Raw genomic sequence first — 17161 nt, forward strand, 5'->3', positions numbered from 1 at the left:
AATAGAAGCATCTCAACAGGTCATGTGACAAAAACCAGCTGCCTTTCCGTAACAACATGGAAAGCTCGGCCGAACAGCTGATCGCTGTACAGGGCGGCTTTTTATTTCTCATCTCAATGAATATATCTAGTAGTAAAGCTGATGCAAGGGCTAGAAATCAATTAATTCTTTGATGATACTTCCTCGTCATCATGGAGAGCGCAGTTTGCACCGCTTTCTCCACTGCACAAGCGCGTGCTTTCCCGTTGTGTCTGCCGTTGCTATGCAACCATGAACAGAGGCGGGCCTGGAAAACGAATTTGCACGCGCAAAAAATACGCTATGTGAACGGCTCTTTCCTCCTTTCTTGTCAACAAGTGGATTCATAGCCACCGCATTAGCAGCGCCGCCGGTCGCCATGTCTCATTGTGTTTATGAAGAGGACGCAAATGTGCACCTTTCGGACAGCGCATCAAGAACCGGATTAATCCGATACTTCGGTACCACCGGTACTTAAAGCTGGTACCGTAACCATTTAATTTTTTTAGTACCAAAATGGTACCGAAGTACCGGGTCTTTTGACAACACTAATCTGCCCAGAGTCACTCTGGATCTGCCATAACCAGTCGTGACGTATGACGACGCAAACTAGCGCACAACCTCAACATCATCGTTCTCAGCCACTCCCTCTGTTCGCTGATTGGACCTGCAAAAAAATGTATTGGAGAAAACCCAAGAATACACCACAATCCCAGACGTAGTACTGAAGGAAAATGAAAATTGAGCGGAAGTACGTAGGAGGGCGGAGCCAGGCTAACAATGTCTTGATGTCAGAGTAAAAAATGTATGTCTATTACATGTTATGTCAAATTATTGCATGTCAAACATCTGTGTGCAGGTCATGTGGCTGTGCGGTCAGATTATCACTGTGGCGTGTGGCTACTAGGAAACAGAGTGAGGCCGCGGTTAGTGGAAGTCATCGAGACCAAAGATCCCTTCTCCTGCGTCACCGGCAGGTGTGTCTGAAAGCTCTTGCTGCCTCACTTTAACATGCGCATCACAGAACATGTCTGCTTGTGCTCCTGATGGACCCTGAATATTCAGGAATTCCTTAAAGGAACACACCACTGTTTTTTGAAATGGGGGTTATTCTCCATCTCCCCTACATTTAGATAGGTGGGCAAACGCATTTTTGTCTCAGTGCATGCATTGTGCATCGTCTTAGTCTGGCAGCGCCGCCGCTAGCTTAGCTTAGCATAATGAGTAGAATCCTTTGTTGGATAGCATGTCATGAGTAAAAGTGATCCCAAAATAATAATAATAATTGATTCTTGTGGCCTGAGTATTCACAACAAATAGCGATGCAGATTAAGATTAGGCGATTTCCTTGGCAGATATTGAATTTGGACTATATTGGGGTGAAGCACAGGCGAAGCACTGCTACTTGGGCGCAGGGATATCACGCAACACCTGAACCAATCACCATGCGTGATATCTCTGCGCCCAAGTAGCAGTGCTTCGCCTGTACTTTGTACTCTTTGTGAATACGCATGCCTTTTTTTTTTTTTTGGGATCACTTTTACTCACGACATGCTATCTGGCAACAAAGGATTCCACTCATTATGCTAAGCTAAGCTAGCAGTGGCGCTGCCAGACTAAAACAATGCATGCACTGAGACAAAAATATGTTTGCCCACCTATCTAAATGTAGGGGAGACGGTGAATAACCCCTATTTCAAAAAACAGTGGCATGTTCCTTTAAGCCCGACTACTAGTTGACTTTCAAAATCAATTATTGGACTGTGTGAATGATTAATGTCAGTTATTCAAATGATCAGCATCACACACTGAACTGATAATCAAATGACTTCATTTTACTTTTGCGCTGAAGGTGTGTATGCATGTCTGAGTGCAGACTATGTGCTTTTAAAAAAAGTTTAAATCACCCTTTTTTCCCCCTTGTTGGTTAGTTATGTAGGACACCGTAGTCAAAATAGCATTTATTTAAGCCATAATGTACAAGAGGCTATGCTGTATTTTATATATAGTTGCATATGGAAAATGTATACACTGCTATTTAATTTATTTATACTTTATTAGTCTTTAAGGTTTATTTGAGGGAAGTCTCGTATGCCTTCCAAGGCTGCATTTATTTAATAATAAAAAATACAGTGAAAACAGTAATATTGTAAACTATTATTGAAAATTTGAATTGCTGATGAGAATATTAAAATGTAATTTATTCCTGTGATCAAAGCTGAATTTTCAGCATCATTACTCCAGTCTTCAGTGTCACATGATCCATCAGAAATCTTTATAATATGATGATTTGCTGCTCAAGAAACATTTCTGATTATGATCAATGTTGAAAACAGTTGTGCTGCTTTATATTTGCAACACTGATATTTTTCAGGATTTGTTGATAAATAGAAAGTTGAAAAGAACAGGATTTATTTAAAAATATAATCTTTTGAGTAGAGAGAGTGGCTAGCCGCACACTGATCCAATTGAGACAGAAAGTGTCTACGAAAACATTATTTTATTAATAAAGTGCAAAGTGCAGGTGAATTTAAAAACAGACAAGGCGAGCAAACGTTTCAGCACATGCTTTCCTCAGTGCTCACTTAACAAACAAGATTCACCCCTTTTTTTTAACAAGTCAGTAATTGAGATCAATCAGCTGAATCCAATTTTCACAGATAAGTGATTGAATACAATTATCTCAGGAGAGTAATTACCTCATTGATCACTTAAGTAGAATTCACAGCAGATTTTGACAACATTTAGCAGGAAATATGAAACATAACTACAGAGAATAATCAGATTTTATAAAAAGCATGACAGTTCAAGTTCTTCATTCATACCCTCAGGAAATAGGGATTTAAGTTCAAAAATCCAAAAGGCCTCTCTTTGGAGTAATTTTCTGTCTCTATCTCCACCTCTCCTGTGGGGGAGGATCCTCTCGATGCCCAGGAACTTCATGTCAGACAAAGAGTGGTTCGCAGATTTAAAATGACGAGAAATTGAGGATGTATCATCCTGTCTTCTAATAGCACTAGTATGTTCAATCATTCTTGTGCGTAATGCACGTGTAGTTTTACCAACATATAGTTGTGAACATGGACAAATGATGATATAAATCACATGTGTGCTTTTACAGGTAATCAATTGTCTGATCTTGTATGTTTTTAATGTACGAGGATGTGTAAAAAATTTGCATTTAACATACTTGGTACAAGAGGAACAGTTGTGACATGGGAAATTACCCTGGGCATCGACAAGAGTGGTTGGAGATGAGATGTAGGTATCAGCATGAACAAGTTTGTCCCTCAAATTCGAGCTCCTAGAAAAGACACAAAGTGGTTGATCATTAAATACACTCAATAGTTGAGGATCACTTTGAATAATATGCCAGTGTTTCTTAATGATGATTTTGATATCATTGCTAAGTGGACTATATGTGGATTTGAAAATACAAGAAAAATTCTTATTTTTTGTGTCTTTAGTCAAATTGGTCACCTCCTTTCTCTGTATTCTAGAAACATAACGAAGGCCTTCTGGCTTTAGAACATTTCCTTGATTTGCGCAATGATGATGAGGGTCTTCCGACTAAATTTATCACCGATATGGCCGAAATGGTGCTCACTAAAAACTATTTTCTATTTGAAAACCAATATTATTTACAAGTTGAGGGCACAGCCATGGGGGCCACTATGGCTCCCGATTATGCAAATCTATATTTGGGTTTTCTGGAGGACTTGTACGTCTTCAATAACAATCCTTTCCTTGATAATATCATTTTATTTAAGAGATACATTGATGACTGCTTTGTTATTTATAAGGGCTCTGAAAGGGATTTTGAAACTTTTGTTCTATACATGAATTGCCTCAGGCCTTCCATTAAGTTCACTCATTGTGTGGGGATCACAGATGTCAATTTCTTAGATACTTCTATTTCAATTGTGGATAACCAAATAGTCTCTTCCCTCTATAGAAAGGAGACAGCTAAGAACAGTCTTCTTCATGCCAACAGTGCTCACCCAATGCCCCTGAAACGCGGTCTACCATATAGTCAATTCCTGAGACTTCATCGTATCTGTTCCAGGAGAGAAGACTTTGAGTTGAAAGCCCAGAGCATGTATATGGACTTTAAATCACGGGGCTATCCCAAAAAGTGGCTTGATACTGCTCTTGACAAGGTTTCTAGAATACAGAGAAAGGAGGTGACCAATTTGACTAAAGACACAAAAAATAAGAATTTTTCTTGTATTTTCAAATCCACATATAGTCCACTTAGCAATGATATCAAAATCATCATTAAGAAACACTGGCATATTATTCAAAGTGATCCTCAACTATTGAGTGTATTTAATGATCAACCACTTTGTGTCTTTTCTAGGAGCTCGAATTTGAGGGACAAACTTGTTCATGCTGATACCTACATCTCATCTCCAACCACTCTTGTCGATGCCCAGGGTAATTTCCCATGTCACAACTGTTCCTCTTGTACCAAGTATGTTAAATGCAAATTTTTTACACATCCTCGTACATTAAAAACATACAAGATCAGACAATTGATTACCTGTAAAAGCACACATGTGATTTATATCATCATTTGTCCATGTTCACAACTATATGTTGGTAAAACTACACGTGCATTACGCACAAGAATGATTGAACATACTAGTGCTATTAGAAGACAGGATGATACATCCTCAATTTCTCGTCATTTTAAATCTGCGAACCACTCTTTGTCTGACATGAAGTTCCTGGGCATCGAGAGGATCCTCCCCCACAGGAGAGGTGGAGATAGAGACAGAAAATTACTCCAAAGAGAGGCCTTTTGGATTTTTGAACTTAAATCCCTATTTCCTGAGGGTATGAATGAAGAACTTGAACTGTCATGCTTTTTATAAAATCTGATTATTCTCTGTAGTTATGTTTCATATTTCCTGCTAAATGTTGTCAAAATCTGCTGTGAATTCTACTTAAGTGATCAATGAGGTAATTACTCTCCTGAGATAATTGTATTCAATCACTTATCTGTGAAAATTGGATTCAGCTGATTGATCTCAATTACTGACTTGTTAAAAAAAAGGGGTGAATCTTGTTTGTTAAGTGAGCACTGAGGAAAGCATGTGCTGAAACGTTTGCTCGCCTTGTCTGTTTTTAAATTCACCTGCACTTTGCACTTTATTAATAAAATAATGTTTTCGTAGACACTTTCTGTCTCAATTGGATCAGTGTGCGGCTAGCCACTCTCTCTACTCCTACCATTCGCCTGGCTCTACGCACCTGAAGTAAATGGACTCATAACAAAAGGATACTTTTCTGGTTGGAGCGCTACATATCCCTCTAAGTAAACAAAATATAATCTTTTGTAATATTATAAGTGCCTTAACTGTCTCTTGATCCGTTTCATGCATCCTGAATTAAATTATTATTTTCCGTTTTCCCCCGTTTTAAACGGCATTGCATCAATTATTGAAACTTTTACCTAAATGGATTTGTTTTTCTAGATTTCTTAAAGGGTTAGTTCACCCACAAATTTAAATTGTCATCATTTACTCACCCTCAAGTTGTTCCACACCTCTGAGTTTCTTTTTTTTCTGCTGAACACCAAAAAAAAAGGATATTATTATTATTATTTTTTTCTTTTTTTTTTTAACCAAACATTTGGACTCCATTGACTTCCATAGTATTGAGAAAAAAAAAAATGAGCAGAGAAAGAACAGTGATAACATGATACAAGCCTTTGTAACAGTGGCTAAACCTATAACTTGAGAGAAACTTACTTGTCTTATTAATGTGTGTTCTCTTTTGTCTTTCACAGTCCACACATACCAAGTGAGTTTGTGGTGGTTAATGAGCGGGGAGCAGCTTATCTTTGGACCGTGCGCAGAGGGTACGTGTGTTTTAAGAACAATGTGTGCTTCACTTTCTGTTATCTTGTGTTTAGAGCTCAGTGAACGCGACTCCAGCATCATCATATCAGCTTCTGCTACATATTGTCCTTGAGCTGAGTTTGAGCAGTACCCAAGCAGAGGTCGCGTTAACCGAACATTTTCCGTCATTGACTAAATATTATTAGCAGTGATGGACAAAAGCTGAAGGCCGTCCATCATTTTGACAGATTACACTGAGGGTGATATTTTGTAACTTGTAACTGTAATTCCCACTCCTTTCCTGTCCAGTGGTGAGTGCACTCAAGTGTGGTTTTAGCAAGTTCAGCCTCCAGAACTAAATTAAAACTCCCGCTAGAAGTCATCTGTCCGAGGCAAAGATGCAGAATTTAATGACAATTGGCTGTGCATCAGTCTTCCTTACGGCAAACTCCCAGTTGAACTCCATGTCATTTAAATGGTGTCATAAAAACTTGACAGATTTATTAAAATGTACGTAAAATATTAAGATTTATGAAAATGTAACGGTGAATATATTTATCAAAATGCTCCTTTCTCTAGTTAATTTTTCTTGCTGATTAACCAGTGTTTGGACATTGAAAGGCTTTCCTGTGGTAAATGTAACATTACGTGACATTGTTGACGTCTTTCCGCGGTTGAAACCCTGATTAAGCAACTACTTGAGACATGATACAGATTTTTTGGAAGTTGTACTGTATCTTTCAACATACAACATACTGATGTTCAATCATGTTTATTTCGTGCTGGAACTAGTAGTAAAGTGGAAGAGACGATAAGTTTACTGCCCATTTGCTTGATCTGAGGCGGCAACAATGATCTGTCACGTCACATTAAAGAAAAACTGCCAAAGTGGTATATATTGTTTGAATTTCGTAATAAAATTGTTTAAATTTGAAATCTGAGACTTCACCCTCATGCCTTTCCAAATCATAGACTTTCATTGTATGAAAAAAAATTAGGACATTTTCAATTAAATCTACGAGCTTTCTGACCCTCCATTGATAGATACACAACTACCACTTTGACACGTCAAAGTTCATAAAGAGATCGAAAACTAATTCATATGAATTGAGCGGTTTAGTCAATTTTCTGAAGAGAAATATATTCTAAATAATTTATAAAGACACATTCTTTATATATGATGAACAGCTTGAATTTAGACTTTTATTCACATTTAAACATTGATCAGAGAACATAAACAGCTCAATCAAACCTGCTTGGTTCATACTGTTCAAACAAACCTCATTGGTTCTTGCTGAAGCTCAAAAGTACTGCGTAACACGAGAATGAACCTCATTGGTTCTTACGAAACAAGCAAATGTGGTTTAGCTTCCTTTTATCATATCTGATGTTTAAGTTGATTAATGTTTATATGTGAATAAAAGCCTAAATTCAATCTGTTCATCATATAAAGCGATCAAGTCTCTTCAGATAATTTTGCATAGCTGTCAATAGAGGGACAGAAAGCTCTCAGATGTCATTAAAATATCTTAATTTGTGTTCCGAAAATGAACAAAAGTACGTGTTTAGAAACGAAATTAGGGAGAGTAGAATCTTTTGGGTGAACTATCCCTTTAAATTTCAGTTTGTTTGTCTCAGAACATTATCATATGGCTTCATGAGTCTGTACAGTGAACTGATGCAACCCCATACCACATGATGCAGTGTGTGGTTGTTGTAACCAGTCCAGAGTTTTGTGACATTCTGTTCTCTTTTAGATTGCAGAAGTTCCGTGAAGAGAGTTCCAACCTGTACTTCAATGCCAAGTCGCCATGGCGATGGTGTGAGTTCTCCAGTCACCCAAGAGTGGTTGTCTATGCTGACAGAACGGGGGCGGAGCTTACAGACATACGGGTAAAGTGGCTCTTCTTATGTGTATCATTATTGGCCAAAATTATGATTAGTATAGAACTGAGTCCTCCATAAGCATTTAGTTCCCTAATCAGAGTGCATTGTTTTATACATTTTAATCGCCAAACCACCAATACAGCAACAGCCTACCAGAGTAGAAGCAGCATCACTGTTAAAATACTTCATTATATTACACGTTGTACCTTGTAGTATTCATCTCTGATGAGTGATGATTTCCTCAATTAAAAGAGGAGGATGTTGGAGATAAAATTATTATATAGCTGAAGACACGCCTCTTCCGTGAACACAACTAGTCCACAACCATAAACAAGGGCACTTACTGGAACTCGCATTTCAAATGAAGTCTTGTTCTCTTCTCTTCTTTTCTTCATTTTACTTCTGCTCTAGCTTGCTTGCTCATCTTGCTTTTAAATTTGGCATTGTGTATTATAAATATTTTGTAAGGCTCCTCATTAGCTTTAAATGAAAGCATCTGATAAATTAATAAATGTAAAATCTAAATGTATTTGACTGGTTGGATGTGGTGTGACATGACAAGTGAACGCTTAAATCATCATCATATTATATCTAATATTACATCCCGATTATTATCAATAATATATTATTTATGAAATATTTCAATAAGATAAAATAATAAGTAATCCTATTATCAAGGTGTCATATTATCATTATTAAAATTAATCTTATTTAATAATAACAATAGAATTAGATTAATACTAGTGTATATAATACTAGTAATAATCATTGTAATGGGATTTATTATTATTATGTAGTTTTTAGAATATTGATTAATTATTTAAAATATCAAATTACAATGTTATTTAAAATATTAAATTATTTATAACCTACATTTTATCAACTTAACTGTAAAATATATTGGGTGAAAAACGGCCTGTAATTGACAGCAATTTGTACCTCTACTATTTATTTTAGTTTTGTGTATTTTATGATCATTCTTTTGTTTCACTCTTTTGTTAGTCTTTTCTTTATTTCTCTGTTTTTCTCTCAATTTATTATTAATCTTTTTTCACTTCCTCTATGCAGGGTCATGAAAATACTCACACGTTGTTCCGGATTGGAAAGACATCAGGTTGTGTGTCGGGAGAGCGAGTGATGATAGCAAAGTACCTGAGTAAAAGCCACGCCCATCACCACCTTATTAATACCCAGGTAAACACGGTCATATCACAATTCAAGATTAGCGCAGAAGAGTGTGTTCCACCTTGTGTTTTTCTAAATGAAATCCCCCAGAACTTCCTTGAGTGATGATCTGTGTCAAATGTCATGGGATTGATTGTACACTCACACGATTGAACCTTTTTTTTATTTTATCTCTACCGGAACTATTGTCAGTATAATTAAAGATTTGATATTTAATGCAGTGGAGCGTTTCCTAACCGTGATAGTAACTTGGCTCTACCATTGTAATACCCCGTGATATTCTTTGAACTAGCTTGGTGTATATAAATATAGTAATAATTATGTATTGAGGTATACTATTTATACACTACTGTTCAAATGTTTGCTGTCTGTAAGATTTTTGTTTTGAAAAATACTCACCAAGCCTGCATTTAGAAAATTTGCACCAAGTTTTGTTTAAAGGGACACTAAGTATCTTTTTAGGTATTTTATTATCTAAAATCAATATTTTTATTCATAAATATGTCCTCAATGGTGTACAAATACATCGGCCAATTATCTGACTTATCCTTATAAATGAAGAATTAATTATCTTTATATACATGGGACGGGTAGGTCCACGGAGGCTTCCATGTAGTTCCGCCATCTTGCAAAACTATAATAGCAGAGAGGGACAAAAAGTACTAAGCCAACGCGTTTCCACAACACGTTTTCGTTCAGAGCTAGCCGAAACCAGCAGAAACGCAGGTGCAGAGCAGTGAGAGGCGCTTGAAACTGCACCGGCAAGTTTAAAAGTCTGGATTGCATTGTTATTATGGACCATACATATGCCACGCCACAGGAGAGGAAAACATCGTCGCCAAAAATAGAACGTAAAATGCGTGGGATTTCCCCCTTTCTGGTCAATGTATCTGCTTAATTATTTTTATCCCCGGTGGGGATAAATTTATCCTCCCCTCAAAGTGATCATAGTTCTAACAGACGGATCACAAAACTTATCCGTGGTTTGATTAAAGTCAATTTTATTTTAAAATGATTACTCACTCACTCTTGAGCGTCTGGCGTGAGTGATTTCAATGTAAAGACGCGTTTATACGCGTCTAGAGGTCCTGCGGCGCGGTGTTTAGCGCGGCGCGGTAGACGCGAGCCTCATTCTACTCCAGTTTGCGCGAATGAGGCGAATTGCTATCACAGATAATGTCTTTTCACTGTAGCTCAGGATCGTGATGTAAATCGTTATTGCATGATCACAGTTCATATGTGTGGGGAAAGATAAGCTATTAGAGTAAAAATATTGCGTTAGGCTACTTCAGTTAATAAGAAAAAAGATTTTACAATTCCTGCACATGCAGTGATGAAGTTCATGTTCTCATGATTTATTTTTATAAATAACAATGTTTCAAAACACCCCCCCTCGACGAAGTGCTATTAGAAGACATCATGTCAAAGCTTTTTGGTACATATCGCCTACCGTAGATGCAATGCGCATTTGAAAAAGCGAGGCGCTGGAGAGCAAAATTAGTTTGGATGCAAAATACGAATTCACCACTAGATGGGAGTAATTCCTACTTGGTGTCCCTTTAAAAAAAGTTAAATGTTTTTTTTTTTAAATGTTGACCCCACACTTTTGTGTTTCATGTCTAAATACCCATTGTAATACCCGTTATCTGATGCCATCACTGTACAGTGTAAGAGAAATAAAGCATTTCCTGTTTCCTCGTCTGCAGTTTTCGACGTACGTCATGGATGAGCGGGTTCCCAGTGTTCCCATGCTGAAATGGAACCATATGATGGAGTCTCCGCCAATATTTGCCTGCGATCTGCCAGGACAGACCCCGAGCCAAACCTGCAAACTGCTGCTTGGTTCTCAGAGGACACAGGAAATCATGCTACTGCAGTACACGGGTGAGGGCTTTGGGCTTATTTAATTCTTTAAATACATTTTTGGACCATCAGTCAACTATTGAGTTCCAGGGTTGAGCAAGTAACGTTAACACTGTGATACAGAATTAATCTCAGCAAAAAAAGAAACGTCCCTTTTTCAGCACACTGTATTTCAAAGATACTTTTGTAAAAGTCAAAATAACTAGAGATTTTCATTGTAAAGGGTTTCAACATTGCGGTGTCCAACTTGAGTATGTGTGGCTGTGAGGAAACAGCGCGAGAAAAAAGAGATTGACCATGTAAAGCAAGTTAACAATAAAACGACAAGCTTCTTCTGTTTATCATCATTATGTATTAGTCAATTATACGTTTTTTTTTTTTTTTTTTAAAGCTAATGTTAGCCAATGGAAAGCATGTACTTTTCTGGGTGCATCCATGACAGACGTCTGTTAAAGTGAGTGGCGTCAGTGAGTGTGTTGTCAAGCAAGGAGAGCGAGCAGTAACGGTGTCCGACTAAGAAGCGTTTGTGTGGCTGTGAGGGGAAAAAGAGATCCCAGCTGGTCTTTGAGCCCGAAACAGGAAAAGAGTAACATCTTATATCAAATTTTTATAACCTATTTAGTCAGAAACTTCATCCAACATCATTCAATTGATGAATGCTAAAGTCCCATTTTATATCCTCAAGTCCAAGTACGAGTCATCAGTCCGCAAGGCCAAGTCAAGTCTCGAGTCGGACTCGAGTCCAGGACTCAAGTACTCCATCACTGGTTCACGCGCTGTCTGTGATTGGCTACAATGAGCAACGCTTCAAAAACATGTTGTAAATAGACATCTTTGACGCTCTTCATCGAGCGCTTGCACAGATACACACGAGAGCGTTTGAAAACAGGCGTCTATCAGCGGAGTCGTCTATCAGCGGATATATTAGAGCTTCGCTGATAGACGCCTGTTTTCAAACGCTCTCGTGTGCATCTGTGTAAGCACTCGGTGAAGAGCGTCATGTTTGTCTCATCAATGGTATAATAGCCGAAGTGCGTCCAGACTTTGGACTTAATTGTGGCTGGGGCATCTATTATTTTACTCTCACTGCTGTCCACCATCCTGTTAAAACCCTCCTTTTCTTAGGCTAGTTAACTTGTTCATGTTTCCCTCATTCATGTGTTGAGTGCTACTTCAAGGAGCCATGAAGTAGCAACGCTGGGAGCAGGGAAATCTATTTAAACCGCCCTATTTTATTAATTAAAATAATGATATTTGCTGCTAGCATGGCGATTCTCATATTGCATGATATATCGCCCTATCGATATATTTTGTCCCACCCCATTCATGTGTGTATATATATATATATATAAACCCCAAAAGGTCTTGAGCTTCCCCTGGAGCAGTTTGCCTGTAATAAGTGTACTTTAGGACACTTTGAATAAAAGCACTGTACTAAACAACTGAATAAATGACTGCATTTTTCTCTTATGTCACTCAGGTGGGAGGGAGCATGCCTGTCAGACTCAAGGACCCATTCAGAGGCTTTTTAATCCTAAAGAGTGTCTGAGCCACCTAAACCTTCAGCTACCTCACAAGAAACGCGCCGCTCAGAAGAGACTGAACGTGCCCGTTACAGGTCAGGATACTTTCACAACCAGCTGGATGGTATTAGATAGAGGGTATTATTTGACATGCCTGGAAGTATGTACTATATTAAACTATTGCTTTAGACAACTTTGCACCTGTGCGGGAACGGGCTGTTACATTTAGGAAACCCTGTCCATGGTATACTCCGGAATTACATCTAATGAAAGCTGTTGGAAGGCAATTAGAAACGCAGTACAAAAAAATCTAACCTGACGGCACATAGGCTTCTCTACACTCAACAACAGTCTGCTTACCATTCTGCTCTGAATATTGCACACAAGAACTATTATTTATGGATCATTGGTAATGCTGCAATTAATTCTAAATCTTTATTTAAGACTGTTGACAATCTTCTTAAACCAACTAAGGCCATTGTTCACTGCTCTGTTGACCAGTGTAATAAGTTTCTTCATTATTTCTCTGGAAAGATTCAGGGCATATACAGCTCTTTAATCACTATCTCTCCAGTTGAGCTAGTTGATACCCAGCCTTTAAATCCTCCGAACACTACTTTTTCTAACTTTGACTTGGTTGGAGTTGATATTATTATAAGTACAGTTAAGTCCATGAACTCAACCACCAGTATTTTAGTATTTTAGGTTCCCTGCTCGGTTATTATGAACTGCCTTGCATCAATCTGCCCTCACATGACTTAATTTGGAAATGTATCATTGAGTTCTGGAATTATTCCTCCTGATTTAAAAATGGCTGCCATTACGCCAGTCCGTAAGAAGCCTGGTTGTGATGTTTATGATTCGTCCAATTACAGGCCTATTTCAAACCTACCATTCTTGGCTAAAGTTCTGGAGCGTGTTGTGGCTATTCGGTTAAATCGTCACCTAGCACTGAACAGTCTTTTCAATCTGGGTTCAGAAAAGGGCATAGTACTGAGACAGCTCTAGTGAGGGTTGTAAATTATCATCTTATTGCGGCAGATTCTGGTGCATGCAGTATTTTGGTCTTATTAGACCTTAGTGCTCCTTTTGATACTATTTGTCACTATTCTGCTAGATCGGCTGGAAAATTGGCTGGGTCTTTCTGGTGCAGTATTCAGTTGGTCTTATTTAACAAACCGTGCCCGGTTTGTAAGATTGGGCAATTACAAATCTGATACCGTGCCTGTTCGACAGGGAGTTCCTCAGGGTTCAGTGTTGGGTCCAATTTTATTTAACATCTACATGCTTCCACTTGGGCAGATCATCAGGAAATACGGTCTTGGATATCATTGCTACGCGGATGATACACAGTTTTACATTACCACTAGTCCTGATGTTCACTGCTCATTAATAGCCTTATGTAGTTGTCTAGCAGAGATCAGTGTATGGATGCAGAATAACTTCCTGTAACTGAATGGCTCCAAAACTGAATTGTTGCAGATTGGTACAGTGCCGGTTACTCGTAAGGCAGATTAGTTTGATTGTTGACTCCAGCATGGTAATTCCCACTTCACAGGTGCAAAATCTTGAAGTAATTTTTGATCCACAGCTAACATTTGAAGCACATATAAAAAACATCTGAGAGACGTTGCTCGACTTAGACCTTTTCTTTCTTTTGCAGACACAGAAAGGCTCATACATGCCTTTATTACAATTAGGTTAGATTATTGTAATGCCGTGTTTTCCAGCTAAATCTCTGAGCAGGCTTCAGTATATTCAGAATTCTGCCGCCCGTGTGCTCACTCGTACTTCTCCTCGTGAACACATTACACCGGTGCTTTCACAGTTGCACTGGTTTCCCATAAATGCGAAAATTTATTTTAAAATTCTTATTTTAACCTACAAGGCACTGCATGGGACTGCTCCAGAGTATCTTTGTGAACTCATTAGCCCCTATACTCATCACGTTCTGCCAATTCTCTTCTGCTACATCAGCCTTCATGTAAGCTCAAGACTATGGGGGAACGAGCCTTTTCATACAAAGCCCGAAGCTATGGAATGTGCTTCCTCTTAGCCTCAGAAATGCACCAACGTTGGAACACTTAAAAAAGTTGATTAAGACGCATTTAAGGCTGTTTTTTAATTGTATTGCTTTTGCTGTTTTTGTCTATTTTACTGTAGCGCTTTGGGTTTAAGAAAAGCGCATTACAAATAAAATATATTATTATTAACTGTGTTGTCATATGATAGTCTCTTTTAGTTGGTTTGAAGTGGGGAGATGTTAATCAGTCAAAGTGCAGAAATAGTCTAATATTTTTACATTATTTATTTCAGGGTTTATACAACCTTTTGAGAGTTAAATTCTCTTTTCAAGGATAATTAAGTGCTTCACACTTTTTCCAGCACTTCAAAACTTATATATATATATATATATATATATATATATATATATATATATATATATATATATATATATATATATATATATATATATTATTATTATTATTATTACATGTTACTGTTGTTCATACGTTCTTTTTATCTTCATCTCAACTCAAGCTCAGTGCTCTACTGTCAAATGTGCATTTCCATGAAAAATAAGCATATTTTTAGTTGCTGTACTTGGTATTACAAAACAATAATTAATTTATGATTAAAAAATCCCCCAGCGCTATCAAATCAGGTGCTGGTGCCACAATCTATAGATCTTAATGGCACCGGTGCTACTGCTCTCAAATGTTAGTCCGAAGCCCTGGACTACTGTACTCATGTGGTGCTTTCACGTTATTCCTCAGGTTTGGCTGCTGTACAGAATAAGGACTACATGTCAGTTTTCCAGCTCTCAGAGACTGGAGACATCTTTTTCCAAACATTGAAACTGCATGCAGATCAGACCACGACCAGCAAGGACGTCCCAGAACAAGCTGTCAGTGTGGACCATGCTGTAGAAACTGGAGAGACCGAGAATTTCCATATCTACATCAACAGTGACGGCCAATGTTCTCAGAGCTACTCAGAGACTGAGGGATGCCAGGTCTCAGAGACTGGAAGCGCCTTTTTCCAAACATTGGATCTGCACAGAGTTAAGACCACGACCAACAAGGACATCCCAGAACAAACTGTCCGTGTGGAACATATTGTAGAAAATGGAGAGCGTGTGAATTTTAAGTCCCACGCCAACAGGGATGTCCATTCTTCTCAGAGTGATTCAGAGACTGAGGGACGCCGAGCGGCGCTTGGTCATTTGGAAGTAATTGACAATGTTGATGTTGATCACTTAAATTCTTCGGATACCAATAAAGATATCAGCAAAGACCCATTAAGCAGTTCTATTGGGAATAATCCAACTTGCTCTACCACACCACCCAACCCAAGCAAGGATCCTGTTCTCCAGGCTGTCTGGAACGAATGGTTCAAGCCCATTTTTAAAAAGGTATCGGCAAAAAAACGACACTCTCATTTTCGACGTATAAGAACGGATGATTTAAATGGCTTAAAAGGCAAAAAGCCCTATAAACGCGTGGAAGATCACGTGACTAGATTAAGGAAAGACCTTCAAGAGGTCATGAGGAAGAAAGAGTCGCTCTCGCATGGGGTCACATACTTGCCTCACCTGAATGTGACGCCAGTTCCTGATCCTATTGATCCCGACAATTGGGACGACGATCTAAGCCAGCGCTTGGCTGCGTCGTGGGAGGGCAATTGGAAATATTGGTGGGAGGAGAAGCTGGGTTTGAACCAGGCCAAGAAAATTGAGGCTCTCCGTAGAAAGCGTCAGAGAGTGAAGCAGGCCAGATCTCGGCATCGCATCTCGCTTTCTGGAAGCTTCACCTCGTCTGTTCATTACCAAGGAAGTGAATTTTGTTGGTCATCGGCTGGGAGCCAGTTTCTGGATTCTAATGATGAGACTTTGGAAAAATCTCAATCCACGGACATGGAGGAATGGATGTCCAGATCTGAGATGCGCAAAAAGAGCCCCATCATGCTGAGACGGTTTTTAAATGATCAATCAACTGCGGAAGAGCCAGGACAATCTCCAATAAGATCTCCTCTACAATCTCCTCTGAGAAGGCCTGATCGAGACCTTCTGATGTCTCCGTCATCCTCTCGGGTAAGGATTCACTGATTTGAGTTAACCAATAACTTGCAGATCATTGTGGCTGATAATTTTAATACTTTTTTCCTTGTAAAATGGAATCGCTGTCTAATAAATTTGGCTTGTTTAATTGGGATCATCTGTTTTTATGAATAAGTGAAAACAAGACATGTTCACTAATTGCGTCTACGGCATATGAATACTTTTGTGATCGTAAATTTAAGGGTTAGTTTACCCAAAAATGAAAATTGCCATTTACTCAACCTCCTGTCATTATAAACCTGTTAGATATTCGTACATCTTAAGAATACAAATGAAGATCTTTTTTATGAAATCTGAGCGCTTTCTGTCCCTCCATTGACAGCTGCGCAACTACCACTTTGACGCTTCATAGAAGTTCATAAAGAGATCGTAAAACTAATCCATATGAATTGAGCGGTTTAGTCTAAACTTTCTGAAGCGACTCGATTACTTTATATGATGAACAGATTAAATTTAGGGTTTATTCACATATTGATCAGCGAACACAAACAAACCTCATTGGTTCTTGCTGAAGCTCAAACGTGCTACATAACACGAGAATGAACCTCATTGGGTCTCGCACGTCAATTGAACATGATTTAGCTTCCGTTTACCACAACTGATGTGTGCGCTGATGAATGTTTATATGCCTAAATTCAATTTGTTCATCAAAAAAGTGATCTTCAGAAAATTTGACCTAGACCGCTCAATTCATATGGATTATTTTTACGATCTTGCGT

The 17161-nt window shown here is 38.3% G+C and overlaps 1 protein-coding gene across 1 annotated transcript in view; it reads left to right on the plus strand.

Annotated features, from left to right (window-relative positions):
- Positions 1-17161, plus strand: part of taf1c (TATA-box binding protein associated factor, RNA polymerase I subunit C) — a 28566-nt gene that overhangs the window by 6631 nt on the left and 4774 nt on the right. The window contains exons 8-14 of the mRNA XM_079585833.1: positions 878-995; positions 5813-5884; positions 7622-7757; positions 8820-8945; positions 10643-10820; positions 12280-12417; positions 15100-16415. Coding sequence (XP_079441959.1) covers positions 878-995; positions 5813-5884; positions 7622-7757; positions 8820-8945; positions 10643-10820; positions 12280-12417; positions 15100-16415 — 2084 coding nt within the window. The remainder of the gene's footprint in view (positions 1-877; positions 996-5812; positions 5885-7621; positions 7758-8819; positions 8946-10642; positions 10821-12279; positions 12418-15099; positions 16416-17161) is intronic.

The sequence above is a fragment of the Phoxinus phoxinus genome (genome assembly GCF_949152265.1).
Source record: "Phoxinus phoxinus genome assembly, chromosome: 17".
Taxonomy (NCBI): Eukaryota; Metazoa; Chordata; class Actinopteri; order Cypriniformes; family Leuciscidae; genus Phoxinus; species Phoxinus phoxinus.